Source organism: Rattus norvegicus, chromosome 1 (assembly GCF_036323735.1).
Source record: "Rattus norvegicus strain BN/NHsdMcwi chromosome 1, GRCr8, whole genome shotgun sequence".
Taxonomy (NCBI): domain Eukaryota; kingdom Metazoa; phylum Chordata; class Mammalia; order Rodentia; family Muridae; genus Rattus; species Rattus norvegicus.
In genome coordinates, this window is record NC_086019.1 from 240,521,616 (window position 1) to 240,540,174 (window position 18,559).

General features: G+C 38.8%; 1 protein-coding gene across 6 annotated transcripts in view; it reads right to left on the bottom strand.

The window, feature by feature from the left end:
- Rnls (renalase, FAD-dependent amine oxidase) overlaps window positions 1-18,559 on the bottom strand; it is a 272,771-nt gene that overhangs the window by 70,914 nt on the left and 183,298 nt on the right. For all 6 annotated transcript variants that reach the window (XR_010055152.1, XR_005489056.2, XM_006231294.3 and 3 more), the window contains exon 5: window positions 2,782-2,955. Coding sequence is in view for 4 of the 6 variants with exons in the window: in XM_006231294.3 (XP_006231356.1) it covers window positions 2,782-2,955 (174 nt within the window). In the remaining 2 variants the exon portion in view is untranslated. The remainder of the gene's footprint in view (window positions 1-2,781; window positions 2,956-18,559) is intronic.

Genomic DNA, 18,559 nt, shown 5'->3' on the forward strand with positions numbered 1-18,559 from the left:
AGACTGTCTGGAAGCTGCAGTCACTGGTGGTTCTTTTAAAGTGTGCTGCTAGACTTTAATGTGCTTCAATATCTGGAAATAAATAAATAAATAAATAAATAAATAAATAAATAAATAAATAAATAAATAAATGGATGGATGGGAGTGAGGCCTTAAGGAGACTCTGTAGTTCACATAAATGGAGTTATTTCTCTCAGTTTTCGAGTCAGAGAACCCCACGACCCAGGCATTAGCTGAACTGGTTCCTGGTGAGGGTTTGCTTCCTGATATCTTTCTATATCCCTGCCACACATTTCCCTTGCTATACGAAAGTAGCAGGAGAGAGAAGGGAGGCTTTTCTCTTTGGTTTGTATAAGGTTGCTGTCCTATTGGGCTAAGTCCTTAGGACTCCAGGTAATCAATACGACCTGAGCTGAATCTCCAAATATCATCTCATTGTGATGGGTGATGTTGTTAGTCAATTTCATTGGACTGAGAATTGCCTGGGAGTTTAGTGTCGATGTCCTGTGCATGTGTCTGTGAGGATGCTTCCGGAGATGGATTACTGAGTGGCAAGACATCTACTAGACTGAAAAATCAGAAGTAATGAGGAGGGATGAAAAAGCCAGCCAATTCCTTATTTTAGCATCTTGCTCTCGACGAGGTGAATAGTTTTGCTCTGCCATTCACTTTTCAAAAAAACTTTGAGACAAAATATTAGGTATCCATAGGACATTTTCATCCACATTGTGCTGACCCTCTGTCCCTGACTGCTCTTTTTTCACTGAGCCCTTCTGTACCCGGTAATTCCGACTTTCATGTCTCACACATTGTATGGCTCCTCCCATGGCTCCTTCTCAAATCCTGTGTTGTTTTGTTTTTCTCTCTCAGTTTCTGGTTTCATGTCCTATATCCACAACTACTCCTACATAAATTCATGGATATAAAACTTGAAGATAGGTTGGGTGTGGCCGTAGAGGCTGTGATTCAGCACGCAGGATGCAGACAGGCAGGTATCGATGGACTTCCTGGTTAGTCTGTTCTACATAGTGAGTTCTGGGCCACCTCGGTTCTATATTGAGACTCTTGTCTCTAAACATGTGTGTCTATATTTATATGGGAGAACATAGGCTATGACACTCAGCCTCCTTGGAAGTTGAACTCTTGGGTATTTGTAATAAAAATATTGATCAGCACAGTGTTCAATCTATGAATTTTTTCATTTTATTTTGTGTTAAGGATTGAACCTAGCTTTGCATGTGTCAGACAAATGCTCTACCACTGAGAGGCACCCTATATTTCCAACATATCAATCTAAAAAACAGATCAAGTTTTCATAGTGGATTATCAAGTGACCTCATGTTGTTTAAACATGCCTATTTTTTCTGTTATGTATAGCTAAATATATACCCTGATACATATCCTGTCTTATGAAGGAACACACCAAAGATAATGTTGTATTCATGGTATATAACTTGAGAGGATCAGGGATTATTTTCATTTCCTCAGAACAAAGCAGCTATAGCGTTGTTGACGGTTACATGTAACAGCTAACGTCCATAGCTGTCCCAGAGCATTTCATGAGCTGCTGATCGTATATAGATGTGGTATCATGTTAACATAAGCAGTCCAGCCCTTGGGGAGTTTTAAGTTATAAAAGAAACATTTTTCTTAGATTGTGTGCTCTGATAGAAAAAGCAGCCTAGGTCTATCATGAAATTCTGGCAAGCCAAGAGACATTAGTTGGTGATTTTATCAGGCAAGACTTCTAACTAATGGGCTGACGAAAGCATTGCTGTGCATTGAGGCACTGTAACAAACTCCACTGCAATTCCTCCTGCGAGTTTTGTCATCTTAGATCATTGCCGTTTATTTATGAAAAACATTACCCTAGGCAGCACCACAATCCCACAGCTATGAATACACACTCATGTTTCTTTTCTGAAATGAATCAGTTACCTTTTTCTTGTGACTCAATCTTTCATTTTCCCTCCCTCCTCTTTTTCTTTCTTACTCTCATCCTTCTTACTTTTCATCTTTCTCTCCCTCTCTCTCTGCCCCTTCCTCTCTCTTTCTCTTTCTTTTTCTCTTTCTCTTCCCTCCCTCTGCTTCTTCCCCGTTCCTTCCTTCTGAAGGCCAGGCTGACCTGAAACTCTCAGAGGTCTGCCTGCTTCTGTCTCTAAAACACATGGTTTTATAAATCAAATTTAAGCTTTCATTTTTTTTAACCAAAAGGTAAAGTGTAGAGTGGATACTAGGACGGTTCTCACCAAACATTTCATGTAGACTAATTTTTGTCTCACTTAAAAAAGATGAAATGTACACAGATATCAAAATAATATGGAAGTGATGGATTTAATAGCATGGTAAAATTCACTTTTTAATCTAGCCAGGGAAGCTCAGCAATCACTAAATTAAAAAAAAAAAAACAAAAAAAAAACAGACAAACAAAAAACCCAAATAACTCAAAGGACCCCCACCAAGAAGCAGACAATGAGAAAACATCTGCATGTACATCAATCCAGATTAAGGCAATAGAACAGAGGGCATTCTGAAATCTTAAACTTCTGGACACTATTTTTATGAACTCAACAATACAATCCACGTGATGAATGATTTTCTGAGAAACCTTTCTGGTTGCACTGTGTATTTCATAACTGAGCAAATGAGACATTAAGTTTTGTCCCCTGTGGCTTGGCGTTAAACACTTGTTCTGCTCACAATGGGAACACTGAACCACCATTTTTCTCCGTCTATACCCACCGTTGTCCCACGTTCAAGGGAAATCCTAAGAATACTAACCTGTGTTGCGCTTCTTACTGTCAATGGAGATGAAGCGTATGCAGGGATTACTGGTGATGTACTGGCCAGCCCAAGGGACATCAATCTTCATGCCTGCTTCATAAAAGAGGCCCAGAGCATAGCGAGAGGAGTAGCTCACAGATGCCAGTTGCTGCCTCTGGCGTTCACTAATTACTATGGAAGAAAAAACAAAAACAACCTCAAAAATACCATCTTTCCTTGAGTCATCAAATCCAAAGCTCCTTTAAACAAGTCCCAACTGTCTACAGCAGTCCCATCTTACTGGCCATGACTTCTGAGGGGAACGTGAAGTGCTCTTTGCTCTTATTTCTTCCCAGAATGTTTATGAATGTTGGCACAGTTGCTTTCAGGGAGCTGAAGAGTCGAGTTCGTTAGATACCGATGAAGTCTCTCAAACTCTGGCTCAGTGGATGCTTTAGCCTCAAATCCCTTTTGCTGTCACAGACTGTCTGCCACCACTGTAGGTTTTGTTTACTGTCCATTTAACTACGTGTTGACTGTTTTTGTTAATTATCAGCATGACGTTTCACATGAATATAACCATAGTCTTATGAGGCTGAATATTATTTCCATATCACAGGTGAGAGGACTGACTCTTCACTTCTTATGGCCCCCATCAATACTTCTATGCCATTTACTCCCTGTCTGTCACCTTTCCATTGCTGCATGGTAGTCGTTTTCTAAGCAGATGGCCATGCCTCAGTCATCAGTCTGATGGGACAGCCCTGCTACACCACCACAGCAAGGCGGCAAGGTTTATGGAGCACACTTAGGATGCAGAATATGTGGAAAATACTCATGCTGAGAAATATCCGAGTCTAAAGGAACTAGTTATTATCAAGGATCTTAGGTCAGCCCTCAGAGAAATGGCTTTAGGAGAATACAGAGGTGGGAAGAATATTGAATACATCACTGAAGCACAATAACAGCCCCACACATCAGCAAAAACTACAGATATTGTTAGAGTCATACTTGGCCACACAGTTTTAGAATTATGGTGTTGACTTTCATAAAGTCTTGGTATGATACACGTTATATATTTTTAAATATTATTATTTCACATTTCCAGAAAACTACAATTTGGAGAGGTTTAATCATGCAGACTGGCCTCAATGAAGCTGGAATTCTCACCTTGGTGAATGGAGTTCCAGGATGAATTCAGACATTGACTTTTCTTATTTTACACTCAGAAGAAAATGCTATTGGGGCTGGAGAGATGGCTCAGGGGTTAAGAGCACTGACTGCTCTTCCAGAGGTCCTGAGTTCAATTCCCAGCAATCACATGGTGGCTCACAACTATCTGTAATGGGATCTGATGCCCTCTTCTGGTGTGTCTGAAGACAGTGACAGTGTACTCATATACATCAAATAAATATTATTTTAAGAAAAGAAAATGCTATCACTTCCTCAAGGCATCATTTTCTGCCTTTTAAAGAAGCTTTACTTGCTTAATAAATACTCATTGACATTAGCCCCATTATATTCAGAAAATGAAGGGCCTCAGTTTTATTAATTTAATGCACTTTTCAAGTTATGCCTTGAGTTATGTTTTCTGCTTTCTGAAAGAGAAGAGGTGAGAGCTGAAATTCCAGAAATTAAGCTTATTTCCCCAAACTGTCCATCTGTGGAATTAAAAACACAACCAAACGATCTCTAAATTAAGAAAACTGGAAACAAAGCAATCAACTAACCAAACAAAATCATGAGCTATTGAGTGCATATGAAGGCTTGAAACACTTTTTTTAAAAACTGAAACTAAAGGGTCAAGTAGGTCGACAGCCAAATTGGATCTCACCTCCACCATATTTGTACATTTAGCTGAGGTTTAAACAAACTGTCAAGTGGTAAATCCCTTTGGGTAGCCCTTTGAAAAGGTAATTGGCATCTACAGAGAAAAAGCAACTAACCGTAACACCTTGTCTGATGGGGCGTGGGAGGTTAGGCTTCTGACTGAAACGATCCAATTTTCAACAGACTCACTTATCAAAAATGTCATCTGTAGGATGTGAAGATTCTGATTTTTGAAATACAGGTTAGACCTAAAAGCAGTCCCATTTCATTTGAAAGAAATTCCTTAGGCTGAAGCAATTAACTTTGAAGGATCTCATTTATATAGGTAAATGTGTGTGTGTGTTTGTATGTGTGCGTGTGTGTGTATGTGTGTGTATTGTGTGTGTATGTATATATATATATATTTCAGTATTTCAGAAAGGAAAGTACTAACTTATTAAGTATCATGGTATAGAAAAAAGATACATGAAGGCTAGGAGTAGTGGGGCACACCTATAATCCTAGAACTCTGGAGGCAGAGGCAGGCAGATATCTGAGTTTGTGGCCATTGTAACCTACATAATAAGTTTCAGGACAGCATAGGGTTACATAATGAGGCCCTGTCTCATTTTACACACACACACACACACACACACACACACACACACACACACACGATCATAAAGCAAGGCTCAAATGCAAGTACATAATCTGTGTAATCACCTTTTACTTGAATGCCACCATCTGACGTCTTCATCTAACTGTGAGCGAATGGGATTGCATAGCATTTCTAATTAGTGCAATATGTATTTTAATAGTACACAATATTTAATTCATCTATCGTTTTATACATGTATGCATGATATATATGTATGCATATGTAAAGTATAAGAGACATTTTGTGATTATCATGGGAGTAAAAGGTCTAAAAGGTGAGAGAAGAATTCATGAGGGACCTGCTCCTACTGTGTGATACTTCAAGCATGTCTTCATGCACATTTGTGCACATGTGGTGACAGGAAAGGAGAGGAGGAGAAGGCAAGGACAGAAGCTTGGCCCGTATGTCTAAGTAACATCAGTAATTTAACTTTCTTAGTTTCCTACTGTGCCTCAGTCCTCTGCGTTTGTACTCTATTTTAAAAGGCAGATACTGTGTACTCTTCCTGTTTTCTGGTTTTGGTGACACAATATTCATCCATCAGAATTGCTTACCTTATGCCAGGTTCTCATGCTGACCTGAGGGGCTTAAAGCATATGGAGGAAACGGGTTTTCTCATTCCACTCTCATTATTGGCTAGAGAGTAAGAAGTAGAGAAAATAAAGCAGTTTAAGGGGACGCTTTAGAGGTGAGGACAGTGTGGCTGTTTTATTTCAGCTGACAGAAATATGTCTCCTCAGAGGATTTTATTTTGATTCCTATTGGAAGCTACTACTGCTTTGTCAGTTTAAGATGCACATGACTTGCTTTTTGTTGTAATAACTGTAAATTTGGGTAAAGGAGAAGACTATAGGCATGTAATTAAGAAATCAGGCTAGATGGCTATTGCAATTATAATAATTTGATTTTATATAACAGGGAAAACCATAAACAGTTTCATTTTAAGATAGATATATATGTCTACACATCTAATATGCATCTAATATATATGATATTACATGCTCATCCATGTAAGCATACACACACACACACACATATATATATATATATACATATATATATATACATATATATATATATACATATATATATACACACACACTCTGAGCACCCATCCATTTGGACTGAGTTCTTCGGGCAGGCCCTAATGTTTTCATTTGGGGTTGTCTGACTTTTTCTTTCATGGTGTAGTAGTTCCTTATATGAATGTTCTGGATGTGAATCTTGTCAGTGGAAGGCAAAGGCTTTCTCCCCAGAGGCTTCCTCCTTTACTCTTTATCAGTGTGGTTTTGTGTAAAGATTTTCTAAAAGTTTATCATTTTTCAGTGACAGCAGTCTTATGTCTCTGGTTACGTCTTTACCTACCATCCTACTTCAGAGTTATGAAACACGAAACTGAGATTTTTGAAGATTTTAACGAGTTACCACTGTTCGTGAGGTTTGGATACTGTGTTGAAGGTAAGTCTGATAGGGCTACTACTACTGGCTTGGGAAGTTGCCACAAGGGAAGAAGATCAATTGAATATATAGAGTGCTTCTTCATTTTATATATCCTAATTAAAGAAGCGATTACTTTATTATTAAATAATCACAACAGAAAATCAATAACTAGATTATAAATTATGTGTGGTTAAAAACTATATCTCATGAACTTTGAATGCCCAGGTTCTGTGACTTGTTCTTATGTGGGTGTTACCAACTATCAGTGAAGACATCCCCATGTTAGATTTGGTAAATTCATGAGAGTATAATATTGAAACAAATCGCTGTGTTATCAGTACCCTGAGAGACAACAATTAATAATTTTCCTTTCTATCTCCCTGGCTGGGACCTTGGGTAAAACTGTATGAAGTACATGCTCTTCTGGTCTCCTCTAGGAAGGCAGCCAAGCAACGTCCAATAACGTTCTCCTCTCATGAGTAGCAGAGATGAACAACTTAAGATCAAACTCATGGGCTATGCAATATGCTGGGTGGAAGTTCTGTGCTCATTCCCAATATGGTAGTCAAAAGCAACACTGTTCATGCTAACGTTTTGCTCAAGCTCAACTTTCTACCACAAGTTCGTTGCTTGAAGCAAATTACAGAGCACTGCTTCTCCCTGGTTTGCCACCGTGTCGCTTGCAGTGGAGGTTAGGAGGGCAACTTGTAACTGTTTAGGCTTTGATCAAGGGAAAACGTCCTTGACTTACTTATTGCTTTTACTTTTATGTTGAATTCAAGAGAGAGTTCACGCACTGTACTGATGTAACTCCTAAGGCTAGGCCTTCCAGCTCTGTGATACACAAGGATAAAGCTGTATTAACCAGAATAGCCGGTCTTGCTGCACTTAAAAGGGATGTAGGAATAGAACCGAAAGACCAAGATTTTATAAATGGTTCCCACAGGAAGCCAGGACGGAGCTTGACAATTCTGTCATTCCTTTTGTGTAATAGCGTCGTCACAGGAGCCGTCTTCCTTCACTTCACCTGGAATAAATTGAGTGCGCACTTGGACTCCATAGGCATAGCTGTCATTAAGCTGGGAAGCACAGTTTTCAGAAGTCCTTCTGGCAAGCAATAAATCTAGAGTTTATTGATGACAGACTGCAGCAGTTATAGCTACGTAGGAGTTCCCCGGGGAAATATTTCTTTTATCCTGAGAGGCATCTCCGGAGCCAGAAAAATCTGGGTCTGAATTTGGTTCTGACATCTGTATGACCTTCCTCAAGTTACTTAATCTCCCTCAGCATCTGCTTGCCTGTAAAATGAGAGTAATAACAGCCCCTGCCTTAAAGCGCTGCTAAAACATGAGATTAGGTGATAGAAAGAACTTCACACAATACCTAGCATATAAAAGAGAGCTGCAAAATCACAATAGGAATTGGGCTGTAAAGGCTTTTGAGCTATCACTAGCATATCTTTTGTGTTTGTGTGTAATTATATATCTGTACACACACGCACACTCGCACACATGCACGCATGCACGCACACACACGGGAATTCAACCATGAGCCTTTTACTTGCTAACCATTTGCTTCACCACTGAGTTACATTCCTGCCTGGATACATCAGGATAGTATCACACTATGACATCTTCTGACTTGGTGTTTCGGAGCAGAAGATAAAAATAAAACAAGAAAATACTTAGTGGATCACTAGGCAAGCCAAAGTGTTTTATTTGAGGATGTGTGTATTTTTGAAATCCTAATGCAAATTATGAATTTTTTTCCAGAAAGAAATCTGCTTTAGGAGGCTGAAAATTTAGACATTTGTCTTTGAGAATGAATAAAACCCTGCCATTTTGGATATTTTTTCCTATCACCTAGGATAGTCTCAAACTAGTGATCTTCCTGATTCGGCTTCCTAAGTGCTGGAGTTGTAGACATGTACCACTAAATTGGCTACTTTTCTTAATATTAACTCTAATCCAGAATTAAATATACATGTTATTAAAAATGAATGTCGCTATGATCTCTTGAGGTTGTAATTTGTTGAAAATTTTAGGATTAAGCTATTTTTATACTAACCTGCTTGGTGAGAATACTATTACCCAAATATAAACATTTAGTATGTAAGCTATCTGTAGTTAATATGCATAGATTTCTTTTAAGTCTATGCGATGAATTTCAGAAGTATTGGTGTTCAAGGGAAATAAAGTTTCCGCTGAGCGGGACCAACTGATCGTCATACTTCCCAGTTCTGGGGCCTACCAGTCAGTGCACTGCACAGGAGTACCTCTAGCTTATTAGCAGAATACCTTAACTGATCATGGCTTCATCTTAGTTTGCTCCTAGTGGAGATGCAAATAACCGAGGCAGAGTTTTAGGAGCAAGTCCTTAGGCTCTCGTGGTTGAACAGTGATCCTTCCCACACAGGACCATCCTACTCCAAAGGCCTTGGCACTGGGAAGGCCCAGTGAGCCAGTGATGAGCATGCGCAGTGAGTGGGTCCTCCTTTTTCTTCCCAGACTTCAGAGAGGTGGTTTTGTGTCTTTTGTTTCTTCCCCCACCTCTCTCTCTCCTTTTCTGACTCCCTACCTATGTAATTATAAAGAACAATCTGCCAGGGTGAAAAGATGTCTACATTTCCGGATTCTGCTTCTATTACCTCTTTGCCTCTCCTCTCTTTTCCCCTTGTGACCAAAGTCAGAGTCAGGCTCCTCAAAACCTTAGGACTTACAATCACGGCATCGCAAACTTGCCCCTCAGTCTTCTCTATCTGAAGGTTCTTTGAAGCTGAAGCAACATTTGATTGTTTCTATAGCAACAAGTTCTAACCACACCATTATGAAAAAAAAACAAACAGAACCCAGCACTTTCAGCTTGTATAAACTGCTTTCTGATATAATGAAGGGTTAGTTAATTTAGGATTTGTTTACTGCAAGCCCACTATGTGCTATGTTGGGCACGATAAATACCTCTCCACTAGACATTTACTAGAGTGGAGGATGGATTTTGAACAAAGATATAAAATAGTTTCATTCTGGTTACCGACAACTTCGTCCTCAGGAATTTTCATTTGGGGGTTTCAGCATCTAAATGCGGTTGGCTTTCTGGTTCTCCTTTTAGAACATATATTGTAAGTCAGCAAACCGCAGTGAAGTGATTGGAAGATGTCTTCTTTCTTTCCACACATTCTAAACTTTTTAGACCATTATACCATCATTCTTTCTGCCGGAAAAGTGCTGAGAATATGAAAATACAGCATTGTGTCTGCTATTATAGAAAATGTCACAGAATAGCATGCATATTTTACAGTTGTTCTTCCTAGCCCAGCCACTTAATTACCTCAGAACATGCCATTCATGAACAATATAGTTGCTCTAAAATTCACAACAATAAAAATTTTATTACATGTCGCCTCTTATTTTTATACACACACACACACACACACACACACACACACACACACACACCCCTATATTATATTCCTGTATATAGGGGCAGAGTCACTTTGTACTGAGACTTAAGAGAATATTTCAATTCAAAGCTTTCACAGCTTTGGAAATCATAAGACATTGTTTGCCAGGACCTGGAGTCTGAAGTGTTAAGGTAAAATGTTGGAATCCGCTGGAATGAGCTACATATATATATATATATATATATATATATATATATATATATATATATATATATATATATATATATGTTCATTTTGGCATTTGCAGACCCACAAGCTGCTTTTCTATTTACAAAATAACCTACCCACAATGCTCAGCTAAAGCCAAACCAAATAAAATGAGATAGGGCACAAAAATGATAAGAGGTACTAGCCTTCATTTAATGTAATCCCATAGGATTTTGTGATTCAATAATTGTACTTTCACAAACAACACATTTTCCAATCTGATGAAAGCACAATTATTTTGGGGTTTCAGATCAATCTTCTCTCTTCACTGTTTTAAAAACATTATTAATACACATTAGGGGATACTATTCTTTTCTTGTTCCTTTTGTTTTGTTTCCCTTTTATTCATGATATTGAACTGTAAATATTTACTGTAAGGTTTTGATTATCTTCCTCAATTTCTCATCTAGGGCAATGAGATCAGGTTGCTGTTTAAACAGAATGTGCAAAATAAGTAATTGTTTCGTATTCTGAGTTCATGAGGTCAAAGATGTTTGGGGTGAAAACTGATTTATACTCTGGTTTTTCACTCAGTAACGATTTCACTGTGCAAGCTTCCCTTTTGCATAAAGACTCATGTGCAAAGGGAGAAAGTCTGAGCATGATCCCATGAAAACATCATCTTGCTCCTATTCCAAGTGATGCCGACTGAGACACTGGGCGACAGCACAGATAGGTCCAGTGGGAGGGATTTAGGTAGCATTTGTAGACCTAGTGTTTGTATTCCATTAGCATTTTCAAGTTAATAGGCTTGTATGAGTGTCAAAGTGCAATAGCAGGAAGAGCAGATCTGGAAAGACATGGTGTTTTACCAGGGGTCCCATCCTCTCTTTCAATAACGTCAGGTGCTAAACTCAGAGTGAGGCTGTGAGACTCACAGAACAGTCCATACAGCAATCCAACTGTGTAAGATATATGAGATCTCCTGTCATATGTTATGTAACTAGCAATAAAATTGGCATGGCATGAATAGTATTAGGACAGTAAGTAAGCACAAACTCACTCATATTTACAACATGGTGGTTGGCTTTGGTAAATAACAAAAAAAAATAGAAGAATTTTCTTTTGTGAAAATACAAACTGTTCTAACAGATTCAGTAAGAATATTGCCTCTTCTCATATAAATAAGTTTCAATATCTACCATCACTAAAAATCATCATGGAAGGGAATTTTGTGTATTGGAAAATCCTATTTAAGTAAAACATCTCTTTGGCTTTTTAAGATCAGAAAAGTTTCCTGCTCCGTCCCACCCAACACGTCTTCCACCTTTCTTGTCCAACTCCCAGTTGAAGACGGCATGAGTACAGGAAAAAACAAAACAAAACAAAAACGTGCTACCGTGTGCTTGGTAACATATGCACCCTCATACCAAAGAGCGAGCTGGATCAAGGACATGAGACTTTGTGCTCATATGGCTATGAGATTAGGTTGCTATTAAAGTACAACGAGCAAAGTTAGTAATTGTTTCATATACTAGTAAGCTGAATGTTTTTCTTCAATTTATTATCATATTTTTATTATTTAATAGTAAACATCAAATATTTGATGAGTATTTATTTATGCATAAAATTTATTATTACATATAACTTATACTATTTATTTATTATTTATTATATTCATAACTATAAATGATATTTATTATCATTTGCCCAAATGGTATTTTTATTGTATAATCCTAAGGATTATTTTAAAGTCAGAAAATTTGAATTTTGTGTTTTATTGTCCTGTATTCACTGTAGATAGTGAGGACTGTCATAAAGATATTTTCATGAATATATATCATTTTTTTTGACCATGTCCATACCCCACCCTCTTCTTGTTCCCTTCTCCCAGTATTTCCATTCACTCTCTCAGGCACTCTCACTTTGATATTTATGTCATTTGTGTACCTACATATGTGTGCGGTGTATGAGAGAAAGCATGAGATATTTTTCTGAATCTTATTTTACTTAATGTGATCATTTTGTTTTACTTACTTTATTACAGACAATATAAGTTCATCTCTCTTTATGGCTGAATAAAACTCTATGGAGTATATATTTCTAAAATTTATTTGTCCATTAATTTTTTGACAGACACTGAGACTGAAGCTGTAACTTTGCAACTGTGAATAGTGCTGCGATAAACACAGATGGACAAGCTTCTGTTCTGCTGATTTGGGGTTCAGTGAGTGTTTACCCAGGAGTAGTGTAGACTGGCCTTATAGTAGTTCTACTTTTTGCTTGCTGATTTTCAGAGTAGCTGAATTAATTTACAACCTATCTAGCAGTGTACTATGTGATCTCACTCCCACCTCCACGTCCTGTCCAGCACTTATTGCTCTTCCTCTCTTAATATGTGGTTATTGTGACTAGGTTGAATGGACTCTTAATTGTGTTTCTTCTTTGAGAACTGCTCATTTTATTAGTCCATATGCTGATTTGATTGTTTGATTTTCAGATATTTAATTTTTAAGTTATATATATATATTAGTTTTTAAACCTCTGTCAGATAGACACTTAGAAAATATTTTCCAATTCATGTACTATCTTTTCACTCAATAAATGGTTTCTCTATTGTGCAGAAGTTCTCCAATATCTGTAATCTCTTTAGTCAATGCTGTTTCATTTGTGAGCTATTGGAAACCTTTTTGATTTACTGTATCTTAAGGCATGTCACTTCAGGGGACTTGTAACCAGGCCAGCCTCTGTTCTCAAAGTGTGCTGGATGGTCCTCTTCTCTCCACAAGGATGTCAACATCCAAGGATCTGATGCCGTCCTCCCCTGAGTCGTGTTTACCTTTGGAGATCGATCTTTTTATCTTTAGAACCACTGTACCCTTGGCCTTAGCATGAGTATTTCTTCCTGTTTTAGCTTGGGCAGTCCCCATCCTGGGGTTCCTGTAGTTCTCTGAGTCTACGGCTTTAAAGGATGAGGTGGGAGCTTTGGAGTTTGGAGACAGAGTTGTGACAGTATTTGGTACATTTTATAGCAGAGCAGTTTTAATTGGAGAGTTCCTCGTGGAATTTGCTCCTTCCTTGCCTAGTGTTATAGGCAGTGCCACAGGAAGGTGGCTCTGGGTAAATTCTCAGTATCTGTCTCGTGTAGCTTGTTTGTTACTTTACTGTTGAAAATTTAAGTTTTTCAGTCTTTGCTTCTGGAGAGTTTTATTTTGTGCAAAGTTGAATGTGGGGACAGACCCTCTCCCTTCCCGTTGACTTCTGTCCAGTGTGGCAGGCTATTGTCTGCTATGCCCCTTACAATCTCCTGTTGAGAATGTCTGTGTTTTACCTCATCTCTCACAGTGTTTTCTGTGACGCTCCACTGCTGCTTTTCTATGATTCTCACCTCCTTCTGAAGTTGCAAATTGGATGTTTTGTCTAGATTTGCAGAAACACATGAAGGGGCTGGTTGCTACTACTTCATGATTGTTAACAATTAAAACAGTCAAGTTTAACAACATTTTGAGCAGAAAGAAGTTCTTTGGAGATCATATTTTTTCATAGTTAAAAATGATGCTGGTTTTCATACTGTTTCTGTTATTTTCAACTTCTTTCTTCCTCCTCCTCTCTACCAAGGAATGAACAAATTGAAAAGAATTATGAATCTTGTATATGATAAAAAATTTTTGTTATTTAATTTCCAAAATAGCTTAATGTTAATGCCTATCCACCTTCTTTGCTCAAGAGTGACTTTAACATCTCTGCCAAGAGGCTTGCACTGTATATTCCTTTGCTTTGGACTCAGAAAGTTTTTTCATTAAGGCAAAACTGACAATATGTAACTTTTATGCTAGATCATAAAAACCACAATTTCGGCCTCGTTCTCTTGAGAGATTTAATTTTTGGAACGCAGACATGCTCTTCTGGAGACTCTCCCATCATTTGCAGAGGCTAACATGGGTGTTTGGCCAAGACCTCCAGCCTGCACCGCCATCAAACCAAAACCTTGTGAGTGAAGATGCTTCAGGAAGACTTTAGAACTTTCTGGCTGTCATTTGGCTTTGGAGTCTATCCAGCTGAGATTTCAGACACTGAAATTTCAAGTATCAAGAGACAAGCTGTCCATCACATACATAACCTGTCCAGTTTCCTGAGCCTCTGAGTTCTTGACCTGGTAGGCCCAGTGATTGTATTGATACTAAGGTTGGATGGTGAACCACACCATAATAACCAGGGAAGTGGTCTCCTGTATGTTTGCCGACAACTAGGATTTCTTCTATGTACTGCATATTAATGAACTCTGCCCATCTGACTCTTGTCTCATTCTCACATGCTCTTCCAATCAATCCTTCTGGTACATATGTTGCAAACATATTGACCCTGGTACTCCCTATGTGAGAGAAGGCTCATGCTATTCTGTAATGCACTGAGTGCTTACTGAGATCATCACCCCATATCCATTATATCAAAGAAGAAGAGCAGATTTCAAGTGGTATGTACAGTTGAGTGTGAATGACTTATTATTTGAGATGTAAAACATTAAAAATGCCAGATATATCTTTAGTACTAGTTTAAAAACGCTCATCACATTATTCCCACTGGTGAGCCATAGTCTAAAGCTTTCAAAAGGTAAACTTCATCCCTCCCTTTTTTTTGGATTTTAGTCACAGAAAAAAAAAGAGAAAATAATCTTGTAACTAAAATAAATTTCTGAATAGCTCATTTACTTCTTAAGCGATGAAAGCTGTATATTGATAATGAATAAATTAAATTTCATTTGATTATAGATGTTGAAGAAATTATCCAGAGAAAAGAAAATTATTTAATACTGTTAGCTCTTTGACACAATAATTGTTGGAAAAAACCAAGAATATTGGAAATGGCGTCAAGTGTAAACTCACAGTTCAGGCAAGTGGCTGTGAGTGGCTACCATGACTCTGGATTTGTTGAGAGGTGGAACTAATAGAGTAGTTATTACTGAGTTGAAGAATCAATCCTGCACTTGAACTAACTGAAGTATTAGCCTCTATGAACAAGCTGTATTTTAAGACTACAGGTGATAATATTTCCAGAAAAGCTACGAGGACATTAATTACAACCCGGAGAACTGTCAACAAAGAGTTGTAAAAACACCTGCTTCGAGGTAGAAAAAAAATATTAGTTGTAAAAATTTATATAGCTCGTGAAAATGTACGGCCCTAAACCAATGACTGTGTGCTGTGTCATTCACAGCAGGTGTTCTGGGGAAAATATTTGGATCGAGCATATTTTACTGAAGTAGCCTTGTTGATGGTGAGACCCTTTTGCCTTTGAGGCTTTAAACAGCATTAGATCCATGCATTTTTTTTTTCAGAACAGAATCTGAATGTTTTTATTTTCTACCACATAGCAGGCTGATTGCTAAGGTATGGTAATAAATTATTATGATTTTTTTTTTTAGTTCAGGGCCAAGACTAAATTTGGTTTGAATGACACAGACTACCACCCACTATTAGAATTGCACACTAAATAGTTTCAAAACTGAACTTTCTTACAGACTTGATAATGGTTCTTAATGAACTCAACCAAAATTAAAAGAAAAAATTGGCATTTCAGTATAATTTATACTTCGGCAAAGTCAACACTAATGTTTCTGACATGCGATGTCAAGCTATTTTCCCTACTTCTGCCTCTGACAGAAGTTGAAATAAGAAGCAAGACCTCAACTGTCCAGGGCTCTGTTTTCTGAGCTGAAATTTCAGATCCAGCTGCATATTTCATGGGCCTCGATGCAAGTCAAGTACAATCTTCACATTTCAAAACTGATTTAACTGCACCATGGGTGCTCCTACCTACCCTTGAGTTGTAAGAAGCAAATGTAACAGCGCACCGAAGGCAAAGCAGGAGAAGAACTGAACGGGATTCGGTGACCACCTTGCAAGCAATGAGTATTCTCAATAAAACTCAGATGCTCGTGGACACACGTTAGCATTTGGCAGTACCTCTCCGTGTGAAAAGACATTTCAAAGATGAAATACGCAAGGTCTCATTATGAATGAGCATTAGCAGATGGACATGTACAGTCGATTCTGATGATAGGAAACACTATGAATCCCAATTAATTAAAACATTTCCCCTTTTCCCAAGCAAACTCATTCTGTTTTTGCCAGTAGCCATGCATTATGGACAACTACTAAATCAAGGATTAGTTTGAATTCTTCTCTCTTTTAAAAAGATTGCCTACATGATATCCTTGATTTTACCTCTTAGACTGCAAAATCTAAAATAATTGTAACCAATCTTTAACCCAGAATATTCGTTGATGACACTCATTGTCAAAGGTGTTAGTTTTTTATTACCATGACAACATGTCTGAGAAAGTGCAGGAGGGAGGGGGCTTTCTGTGCATCATAATGTCAAGGGTTTCAGTCCCAGTTACTGGCCTCATTGCTCTGGGGCCTTTGTGCACTGAGGCAGAATATCATGCAGTGAGTGTGATGGAACAAAGCCTCTCCTGGCAGATAAGAAGCAGAGAGAAAGCTGAAGCCGGAGCAAGATACGACCTTCAGAGAGGTGCTTCTCCACCTCTAATGCTTCGACCCTTTAATGCGCTTTCTCTTGTTGTGGCGACTCCTAACCATGAAATTATTCTCATTGCTACGTCATAACTGCCATTTTGATATTGTTATGAATCGTAATGTAATGATCTAATAGGCAGGATATCTGATATGTGACCTGAATGAGAGCATCTTTCAACCCCCAAAGGGGTTATGACTTACAGGTAGACAATCACTGTGTCAGAGTATGGCTACCCTCATAGTACCAATTCCCTAAAACTAAGACTAGTCTACTGGTGACGTTGGCACTTCCTGATCCAATCACTCCTCAAGGCAACACTATTGGAGACTAAGCCTTCATCAGAAAGGCATTTGGGACTTGTTTTTTATCTTTATTAACTTGAGTATTTCTTATTTACATTTCGATTGTTATTCCCCTTCCCGGTTTCCAGGCCAACATCCCCCTAACCCCTCCTCCTCCCCTTCTATATGGGCTTCCCCTCCCCATCCTCCCCCCATTATTGTTCTCCCCCCAACAATCACGTTCACTAGGGGTTCAATCTTGGCAGGACCAAGGGCTTCCCCTTCCACTGGTGCTCTTACTAGGCTATTCATTGCTACCTATGCACTTGGAGTCCAGGGTCAGTCCATGTATATAGTCTTTCAGTAGTGGCTTAGTCCTGGAAGCTCTGGTTGGTTGGCATTGTTGTTCATAAGGGGTCTCGAGCCCCTTCAAGCTCTTCTGGTCCTTTCTCTGATTCATTTGGGACTTTTTATATCCAAACTACAATACCCAGTAGAAGATCATTTTCAAAACTACCATCTCAGCCTTCATTTGTCAAGTGCTCACTATGTGGCCAGCTCTTCCTCTACATGAGAGAAGTCCTCATGCATAATTAGCCATTTATAATGACCTAGTAGGGAAATGGAAGTTCACAGTCTTTCCTAACGTTGTATACTGATAAGTCAATCAATTCCGACTTAAATCTGAACTTCTTAGGTGCCAAGTATAGGATGTGTGGCTTTCAATAAATGCTCGACACCTAGGAGCCATGGCTTTTGAATCCCTCAGTAGGAAATTGTAATCACTATTCCTACAGCCTCAGTACCACTTAAGAGACCACATAGCCACATCATATAGATCATAACATACAACATGCAGAGAGCACTTAGAGCTACTCCAGGGAAGAGCGATCAGAAGTATGCTGGAGGTACGCTGACAGAAAAGAGACAAACACGGTGGTTTGTCTAAGTTGAGGGAGAACAGTCCTAGTTCAGCTGGCAGGTGGTGTCTTTCGCTTATGAAGTGTGAAGCACTAGGGAGAGCCTAGTGTGAACTAACCACCAAAGCCACACTTAACAGCGCTGGTGCCATGGCAACCGAGTCAGCAGCTTAGTTAGCGTCCGTCTCGCCTGGCTTTGGTGCTTGTTAGCTGTGTGACCTTGGTCAGGTCACATGCTCTTTCTGTAGACTCTAAGTAGCCTATCACACAGAAGGTTGTGCTAGTTAAACAGACCATTCAGCCTATGGTTAGACATTCCTTTAGTCCCTGCACTTGGGAGGCAGAGATAAGTAAATCTCTGTGAGTTCAAGGCCAAACTGGCAAGATCCAGGACAGCCAGAGACACCCCCTCCAAAAGACCATTCACTGGGCAGGAGAGAAGGCCCAGTAGGTAGGGGCATTGCAAAGGCGGTTTCAGAGGACCTATCTTCTATTCCCAGCACCGTCAGGACCTCTCACAGCTACCTCACTCCTGTTCCAG